The sequence below is a fragment of the Priapulus caudatus genome, unplaced genomic scaffold (genome assembly GCF_000485595.1).
Source record: "Priapulus caudatus unplaced genomic scaffold, Priapulus_caudatus-5.0.1 Scaffold834, whole genome shotgun sequence".
Taxonomy (NCBI): Eukaryota; Metazoa; Priapulida; class Priapulimorpha; order Priapulimorphida; family Priapulidae; genus Priapulus; species Priapulus caudatus.
The window spans coordinates 1-10,073 of NW_014577895.1; the positions used below are offsets into that span (position 1 = coordinate 1).

A 10,073-nucleotide genomic window follows, 5' to 3' on the forward strand; every position below is an offset into this window, starting at 1 on the left:
ATTTTAAACTAGTTTTGTTCATGTGTCTAATCGTATAGTATTGCATTTAAGACTTTTTGAAGAACACAATTTGGCTTTTGCCAGCTACTTAGATGTATTTAGGGATTTAGATGTAAAAATCTAATGGCCATTAATCACCTGCATTGAGACCGAAAATTCTAAGATCTTTAAAATATCCTAATTCCAGAGATATAACATCCGATTTCATTAATTGTTAATGATGCTTCTTTGAATTGTATCTTAGCAAAGCAACAATCATACTGCATGCCAGAGCGTCAACACTCATCGAACGTCGGAGGACTAGGCGCCGCCAGAGTGCGCAATAACATCATGGAGGCAAGAAAAGGCGAGAAGAGAATAACAGCATCGAAACTTCGCACAATCGCTTTCAAATCAACAGCAGAGGAGCGACAAGTTTAAAAGTTTAGCTAATTCACTAATGGTCAACGCTTACAGATTAAACGCAAAAAGCATAATTCATGGTTTTAAGATATGATCAGTAGCACAATAGAAAAATACGAAGAGCGTCAGTCCAGTGTTACAACTTGAGTCGGTTATTTGTTAGTAAAGAAACCCCTGTCGCTTGCAGCATCTCCTGATCGTGTTGTTAATGCAAATCTAATTGTCGAAAGTCAAAGTGCCCCCCTATCGTTGCCAATAGATAGTCTAATTTCAGACAATAAACTGTACCATATTTAACGACTGATGAAAGCGGAAATCTTAGCCTCAGAGAAACCATGATTACTTTTATCAAGTGCAGGCGACAACTATATGCCAGTAAGCTAGGTCAGAATGTTGATTTTGTTAATCTAGTACACTTCGCATCAGGGACATTAAAATTTATAAGGTAGCCGCTGATCCCGAATTTTATTTAAGTCTATGGTTTGATGTTGTTGATCGACCTTTCATGAAGACTACCACCAAATGTGCCATTCATAACCAAATACATCTATGAAAAATTTATTTCGATTATCGTTTCTTAGTGCCTTAAATTGCAAATATAAAGGTGCCAATATGTATAAAGGTATACAATATGTAGTATAATTTCCTGAATAGTGGTGCATGTGCTTGTTTTATAACACTATGTAAATATCAATAACATTGAAAGCTATATAGTATTTGATACAAATGATATCATATTTAGTACATACTCTGCTACTGTTGTCTTGTCACATTAGCCAAATAAATCAAATCTATGCCAAACCAAGAGACAAATCTGAGTTTCTGTTAATTAATTAAAAATTTTTGGATCATTACATAGATGTCGGGCGCACATATCCCATCACAATCTGCATGCACTACGAATCACGACTCACAAATGAACTAGACATCACACTTATTTGGCACAACACTTAAAAAATCAGCAACTAATGATAGGTAGAATATATTAGACAATAATATATCACATAATAATACTTTTCTTGTGAATGTTTATCTATACCAACTTTATCTATGCTGTTCTTGGTACAATGCATTTTCTACAAATTGCAAGGTAGACAGCCAAGCTGTTGTTAATCTCACTAGCAAGTGCTATCTCAGTTTTGTTTACACGATGCTCTAAAATTTTATATGTTCTTGACTAGGTACCAATTAATCTTTCAATGTGCACTCGTTTACTGGCAACCTTTCTGTATTTTAAATTGTGGATATAGATAGGGACGCCGTTCTTATTTTGAAGAATTGTGGAAGTGGTTAATGACACGTTTTGCGTGAACAATAGAGTCTTGTATGTTTGAACCCCTTATCCACCATTATGCTGTCTCCAGGTTCGCCACACTCTGCTGCATTGCCGCTCCTCTCTATCTCAATCTGACGGTCACTGGTGGGATTCCGCATATGCATCGATACGTAAGAATAATCAGCACCTCCTTGGTGTTCTCCAACCACAATTTGGCCATGTTCTTGTTTTTTATAGTGGAAAAATGTCGCTTGTTGTAAAGTGATTTTTTGGCTTTTTAATCCGGAAATCTGTGCCATCTAGAATCACTCTTGTTGTTGAATTTTGGCACGAAAGTCAGATGCGTGTGAAATAGTATACTAGATCTTGACTCGGGCCACCAGGTGCAGCTCGCCTCCACTCATGTGAATAAAGGTTAATCCATGTCACAAAGTATTTGTGACTTTGGATTTACAGAGTATGGCAAGGTTCTTGAGATTGCAAATTTTGGCATGTGTTGACGGAGCTTGGACCAAGTATAGAAAGAATGACGTCTTACTGCACTGGCAGCGATGGATGATACTCTATGGAAATAGTTTAGATGCATATGCTGTTGTCCAGTGTTTGAAAAACGAATAGGAATTTTGGCCATAATTCTTAGTCTTGTAGTTAGAAGTGTAGTCCCTTAGGGTCGTTGGACACAGAATGTAGCTTGAAAACGTTTGAGTTAACTGACACTGGACTCAGCCACATCTCGCATTCACAGCTTACAGCTTTCCTGCCAATGAGTTGCCTGCACCAAACACCTCCAACGTGATCAATCAGTGGCTTCTACAATTTCCTCGTAGACGTCTACATTAATGACACATTCGCCTTATCTCCAACTTTCGCCGTTTTCTATTTCACTTTCTTGCCGCCGCATCCAAATGCCACTTTCCTTCTAGCTCGTTCCCTCCTTCTTCCAACTCACTAGAGATTGATGCCTTCTGCCAGGGAATATATGTGGCACAGCGTTCCTTCTTTTTAGTCTTTTTTGCAGTCTTATGCATTGGTACCTGCCAAAAATATGAGTCCATATAAATTAAATTATTTAGGTATTGGATTCGGTATCTTTCACTTATGTAACAGGTGTAAACAGGGTTCAATATACTAGAAGCATTTTACCAGATACACATATAGACCTGTAACTGTATAAGGGGGAGGAACGGGTATTTTATCGGACGCGGATTGGCCATTTTAATTACCTCGGAACCTGGAAATGTCAGGTTAAATTTCCCGTGATTCGGAGAACAGAAGGTCATTCGGGACGTTGGGAAAGCACCCTCTAAAATTGTCTGGGATCTGGGAAAATTTGTGTCAATTCGTTCGGGTTTCAATATTTTTTGCGTTTAATATTTTTAATTTTTTTTAAATTAATTTATTTAGCCAGATTTATGGAGGACCCCAGATAAAATAATAGTATGTAAATATTAGTATTTATGTGAGTGTTTGAAAACCTAAAACTTACTGAATTTCCTGAAACATGTCACATAATATCCTGGGAATCTGGGAATTTTGGATTTTTATTTTTACTGGAACGTGGGATATGGGGTGTTTTTTGCTGGAATTAATAGTGGGAATGTACCCCCCCCCCCGGTTCCCCCTCTGTATCACAGTATTCATTGTCCAGTATACAGTAACTGTATACAGGTAGCGCCTATTATACTGTATTTACAGTATTTCATTGTCACTGTCAGTAATCATATGCGCATTTATTTTGCAACATCATAAATAATTTTGTATTGCTGTTACTATGCTGTTGATTCTTGATAAGATCAAGTAAATACGTTGACTCTAACATTAAACGCCGGTACTATATACAGTTCATTCACAAAGATTCATAATCATATTCGAAAGAATGCACATTAAGGATTAGGAACGAGTCACAGCACACACATCCGCCCACCGTCGTAACGGGACACTGCAGGCATCACCCGTAGTAGTAATAGTACTATGCGCATAAGTCATTACAATTAGTCATGACTTAGGTTAGTTACACCATAGTGAATTAGTATTAGAGAAAATAATTACCTGTTGTAGTAAGTCCCGGCATATAATCATCATCATCGAAGTGTTCCGAACTAGCTCTAGTACTATAGCCGCTTACATTAACTGCCGCTGGCGGCAGCGGCAGTATGTAGCGGCTATAGTTACTTAGAGCTATAGTCTCCGAAACATTAATACTACGGCATGCTTTACGGAACCCATCTTTTTCTTCCTCGTCTTACTGCTGTTATTCATGCCTTAAACCGCGATTCATCAGATCTAGGGAAATGCATGCCCTCCACTATTATTACAGGAATGCGGTACGACAACACTCTGTCGGCAATTGTTACCAAACGATTTTGACGAGTCTATCTGACAACTCATTATTCGTTGCATTACACTAAACTATTTACTTTCGCTAGTGCTTTCGGTAACCAAGGGACCGAGTTGCGTTCAGCGCCGCCGAGCGGCGGATCGATATTTAGAGTTCCCCATTGGGTAGCCCTTCTTACATGCGTGTGCCATATTTGGGCAACAAAATCGAGTCCCTGTGCCATATTTGGGCAACAAAATCGAGCCCTGTCCTGCATGGCGCGCACGTACGCCATGCAGGACAGGGCTCGATTTTTGTTGGGACCAAATATTGGCACACGCATGCTAAGAAGGGCTACCATTGGCTTTCATTCTGACCAATGGTAAGCCCTTCTTACATGCGTGCTGCCCATATATTGGCAAGCAAAATCGAAATTGAAGCCCTGTCCTTGCATGCGCGCCCCGTACGCCATGCAGGACAGGGCTCAATTTCGATTTTGGTTGCCAATATGGCACACGCCATGTAAGAAGGGCTACCATTGGTCAGAAAAGAAAACAAAATAGTAGCCCTTCTTTACCATGCGTGTGCATATTTGGGCCCAACAAAATTGAGTTTTGTGGAACCGGGTTCGACAGAATTGAGTTTTGTGTTTTACAAAAATTTGAGTTTTGTGGAACCGCGTTCCACAGAATGAGTTTTGTGTTTACAAAATTGAGTTTTGTGGAACCGGGTTTTGACAGATTGAAGTTTTGTGTTCACAAAATTGTCAGTTTTAGGTGGGGTACAGGACTTGACAGATTGAGTTTGTGTGCTTCAAAACTCATTTTTTGTCAAGTTTATAGGGTACAAAATGCCCTGTCGCGATGGCGCCCCGTACTCTCTCGCTCGCACGCTCTCTCTCTCTCTGGCTCTCGCTATCTCTCTCTCTCTCTCTGGCTCTCGCTATCGCTTTCTCTCTCTCTGGCTCTCGCTATCTCTCTCTCAAGAGTAAACATGGGTTTGCAGGTTTTCCTCTATTATATTGTAATTGTTGTTTCTTATTGGAATGAATTATGAAGGAAATTTTCGTTTCTATTTTGGCACAGGTTACGGAAAAATATATGGCACATCCTCGTGGCATCAAATATTTGCTGTTTTAATTTTTATTTGCATTACTTCAGACTGGGGAACCTAAGAATCATTTAAGTGAGACTGCACAAATCAGCTTTCCTGTCAAGCTACTGTGACGAGTAGTAGTGCTCTCCTTTTTAAACTTGTAATTGTAGCAAAATATGATTTTACGTATAGATCAGAACACATTCTGCAGAAAAACAACAACTTAACAGCCAACTTTTGGGAATCATCATTTACTTTTATTTTCACCGTCTCGTGTACGGATTCAACTTTCCAAAACCACTAACAACACGTTTGTGCACATATATTCTATAAGCTGCATATGTATTCATAGCATACACAAGTTCATAAACTTATACCAAACATTAGAGACAAACAGATGCATGCATGTGAGACTGCATGCATCAGAGACTGGTAGACAGACAGACAAAGAGACAGACAGACCGACAAAGAGACAGACAGACACAAACACAAACAACAGGTATAACAGATGCACATATAGACAGCTAAGTTTAAAGCCGCACAATGCGCATCCAAACGCTAATTTCTCCAGTACTAGACTAGCAAATACTTTGTGTCATGCACAATCACACTACCTTATGACAAAATAAACTCTAGTTCCTCCCATTTCACTGCGCGTTGTCTTATAAAAGTTATTTGAAAATACCTCCAATGTTGTTGACAGTTTCCCCAAGCAACCGTGCAGTGGTGCTGCGGTACATCGGTGCGTGTGCGTGTGCGTGTGCGTGTGCATGCGTGTGCGTACGTGCGTGTGCGTGTACGTGCGTGTGAGCGGCTTGTCTGTAACGACGTTATTTGGAACAGTGTAGCAAAGATAAAAACATGTGACGTCAGCTAACCACTTCAAGGCTAAATTGTTTGGCAAACAAGTGGGCGTTGGTGCCAGAATGCCAGTTTTCTCACCTCTTTCTTGTGGGTTTTAAGCAAACGCGCAGTGAAATGGGAGCAACTAGAGTTTATTTTGTCATAAGGTAGTGTGATTATGCATGCCACGAAGTATTTGCTAGTCTAGTACTGGAGAAATTAGCATTTTGATGCGCATTGTGCGGCTTTAACAGTTATCACTTTAACAGTGTTGTTACACCTTCAAAACATTCAACAGCTGAACCATACACCAAGACCAATGCATTACTACTAAAGGGAGATGCTTGCATTAAGAATTCATTTCATTGCCACTACAAAACACGTACATGCAAGGGTCAGATTTCATTATCACACGACTTGATATAGAAAAACGAAAAAATGACGTCTTTTTTTAACCTGTAAACACGCGCGCACACACATAAATGCATCCTATTTCACTCATATTCACACCGTAAAAGACCTCACTGTAACTCATTTTGCAACACGATTTTAAACTACGCCCTGTCTACCGTCATCCCACACCACTCTCCACCCATCCTTCCCCCTCCGACTTCTACTTCCGTGGCATGCGGTAGCCACGTCAAGTGACTTAACTCCCCTCACCCCCACTGCGTCCGATATACGGAGCTCTTGCTTGTATAATAGTAACTGCGCGTGCCCGTGGCTCCACGGGGGCAACCAACCGCCTTTCGCTGCCCTTCTGCCATAACCACCGTCTTTCGTTTGCACTGATCGCGCAAACGAACATGCTCCCTCCCCCCACCCTCCCCCATCAAGAAACCCCCCCGGTTTTCCAATAAATACTTGCTCTCATACAAAAATAAAGTAAATATTACGGACGGCCGACTCACGGTTGCTGCCGCGCACGAGGTCCGTCGAGCGTCCCCCCCCCCACTACGCCGGATTCCCGCAATCCCCCACAGGCATCGCACTCCCGAACAGCGGCGGTGGCTCCGAAACGTCCCCCGCAGCGCCCGCTGGATCGACGGCGGCCGCGGCGGCGCCACCTAGGGGCTGATTGCCCCGCGGCCGGTCGTCGTCGGAGAGGGAGCCTTCAGCGCTGCTGTCGTCTGCCTTGTCCGTTCTGTTGACGCCGAGGTTGGATGGCGTCGTCGGGTCCGCGTCTGCATACACCTCCGCGCCCTCGAAGACGTAGCGATTCGGAGGGATGAACAGGAAGGCATTCGCTGTGAGAAAGAAGAGACGCGAGATTTTTAGTTTCTTTGGCAATTTCGCGTTGTGAATAGCAGCAAGAAGAGAGGCGAGACTTTAGTTTCTGTGGCGATTTCGCGTTGTGAATAGCAGCAAGAAGAGAGGCGAGACTTTTAGTTTCTGTGGCGATTTCGCGTTGTGAATAGCAGCAAGAAGAGAGGCGAGACTTTTAGCTTCTGTGGGGATTTCGCGTTGTGAATAGCAGCAAGAAGAGAGGCGAGACTTTTAGCTTCTGTGGGGATTTCGCGTTGTGAATAGCAGCAAGAAGAGAGGCGAGACTTTAGTTTCTGGTTGCAGGGGGATAGAAAAGTGGAGACTCTCTCGGGGGTGCGTGAAAAAATTCCGATCGCGATAGAGACGACGGCTCGAATTTGACCCTGAATTCAAATGTGCGGCGACACTCTCGCGTGCGATCTCTTTTTTTCGGTCGATTACTCGACACAATAGTGCGAGACGAAAACAGACGAAATTTTGCTAGAACACGATGATAAAAGTCACAACATGTAACTCTTCGGCACGAATCTCCGTCTCAACCGCTCACATCGTTTTCGGTAGACAACACGAGTTGTAACTTATCTGCGCTGACACGCCACGCGTCAAATCTAGACCGCCCCCGTCCATTACCGGGTAGTTTCTTGGCGAGGCTGGTTCGCTGCTGCCCTCTGCAGGGGGAGAAGCACTTCCTCAGCTCCTCGGTGTCCGTGCGCGCCGACATCAGCTCGTCGATCTCATGCTGGTTGTGCCGGTGGCAGTTGCTCGGGGTCGCGACCTTTCCGCCGCCGCCGCCCTCCGCCGCGTCACCGACCCCGTCCGTGTCCATCGACACCTCGTAGGGGCCGCCGCCACCGACGTAGGGGGCGCCGCCGCCGACGTAGGGGGCGCCGCCGCTGACGTAGGGGGCGCCGCCGCCGACGTCGGTGTCGACGGACAGCGACGTCATCTCGGTGCGCTGGCTCGCGACGGACATGGAACTCGACTCGTCGTGGCACGAGAGTCGGTCGCCGCTGCGCTCGCTCGGCGCCCCCTGGAGGTCCGACCTCTCCTCCGGCGGCATCGGCGCATCGGCCGGTGGCGCCCCCGTCGCGCCGGCGTCGCTCTCGAGTCTGTCGTCGTCGGGGGCCGCGGCGGCGTCGTCGTCAGGAGAGACGGGAAGGTCGGTGAGTTCGGTGAGCGGAGGTGGCGCGTCGTCGTCCGTACCTGCGCCGACAGATATCGATTACAGACAGATTTAGAATGCTTGTTTAAGCATTGCTGTCACAGTACTATCGCCTGTAACTATTTTTCATGCGTACCTTTAGCAAGACGTCATGTTTTTTTTTAATTGAATCCAATTGGCCAAGCATGCCTTATCTGATCGCTTCTTGAAGTAAAGTGTCTATAAGACTAGTTGTTGTTCGGTGTTACCCACCGAATTCCGACTGGTTTTAAAGGATGGGCAACATTGCCCAAAAATCATTACTTTTCACATTAACGACGGTTAGTGTAACGATTACTTCATCAAACAGCTAGTTCTAATTCGAATTCTATCACCAACAGCTGATTTCTGTCGAAACGTAGAGAAACCTTCCACCCGCACAAGCGTCGAGGAGTCAGCCTCGCGCCACGGCCTCAAGAGACGGAACAGCGCCCCCTACCTGTCCAGTCGTCGCCCAGACGCTGACACAGCTCTCGCACGATGATGTCACCATCGCCTAGCAACTCGACGTCGAAGTTGATGTGCGGCAGCGGCTCACGGTTGATGAGCACCTGCGGCACCTCCTGCGAGATGGAACCTGTGGGTAGAGGTCAGAGGTCAGAGGTTAGAGGTGAACCACACGTAACCACACGTACAAAGTCCTACACATAACCATACTTAACCATGCCATACATACATAACCACATGTAACCACACATAACCATGCGAGACAGTCACACACGAGCCATGTCACACCGATGATCATATACAACCATACATAACCGCACATAAAGTATCTCGCTTACTTGGTATATAATAACTGCATACACTCATAACCACACATACGTATCTCACTTACTCGGTATGAGAGCCACCGGCCGCACTTTCAGCAAGGATCCGACAACAATACATAATAACACATGCAGCAGAGACAAAGTCAAAATGACAAAGACATACACATAAGACAAAGTCACACACGTGAGCATACTTACTCGGTATGAGAGCCACCGGCCGCACTTTCAGCGAGGAGCCGATTACAATCAGCAAGTCGCATTCGTTCTTGTCCTCGGCCATCGTCGCGTGGAACTCATCCGACAGTCCCTCGCCGAAGAACACAATGTCCGGCTTCATGATGGCGTGCGGCGCGTCGGCGGGGCAGGTCGTGCAGCGCGGGATCGTCTGCAAACACGAACGCCGGGGGGCGCCACCGCCGCCGCCGGAAACACGTCAATTAGTAAGAGTGCTGGTCGCGACGACCTGTCGGTTCGTCTGGGAACGTACGCGCGTTGGGTCGTCGTCATCGTTATTGTAGTGCTGGTCGCGACAAACTGTGAGTTCGTCTGGGAACGTGCGCGCGTTGGGTCGTCGTCGTCGTTATTGTAGTGCTGGTCGCGACGACCTGTCGGTTCGTCTGGGAACGTACGCGCGTTGGGTCGTCGTCATCGTCGTTTCGTTGTAGTGCTGGTCGTCGTCGGGGTAGCGGGCTAACTGCATTCATTCATCCGTACTTCATATTCACGTCGATACGTTCATTCGACATTCGTTCATCATTTATATATTCATATATTTGTAATCGCTCATTCATTCATCGTTCTTCATTCATTTATATTCATATTCACATATTCGTATATCCGTAACCATTCATCGTTCATTCATATTCATATATTCATGTATTAGTATTCATACATCGCTAC

The 10,073-nt window shown here is 45.0% G+C and overlaps 1 protein-coding gene across 1 annotated transcript in view; it reads right to left on the reverse strand.

Annotated features, from left to right (window-relative positions):
- Nucleotides 1-6,109: 6,109 nt before the first annotated feature.
- LOC106813847 (NAD-dependent protein deacetylase sirtuin-1-like) overlaps nucleotides 6,110-10,073 on the reverse strand; it is a 12,803-nt gene continuing 8,839 nt past the window's right edge. The window contains exons 9-12 of the mRNA XM_014818080.1: nucleotides 9,372-9,558; nucleotides 8,840-8,977; nucleotides 7,830-8,402; nucleotides 6,110-7,180 (exon numbers count right to left, since the gene is read on the reverse strand). Of these exons, the coding sequence (XP_014673566.1) occupies nucleotides 6,888-7,180; nucleotides 7,830-8,402; nucleotides 8,840-8,977; nucleotides 9,372-9,558 (1,191 nt within the window). The 3' untranslated portion in view covers nucleotides 6,110-6,887. The remainder of the gene's footprint in view (nucleotides 7,181-7,829; nucleotides 8,403-8,839; nucleotides 8,978-9,371; nucleotides 9,559-10,073) is intronic.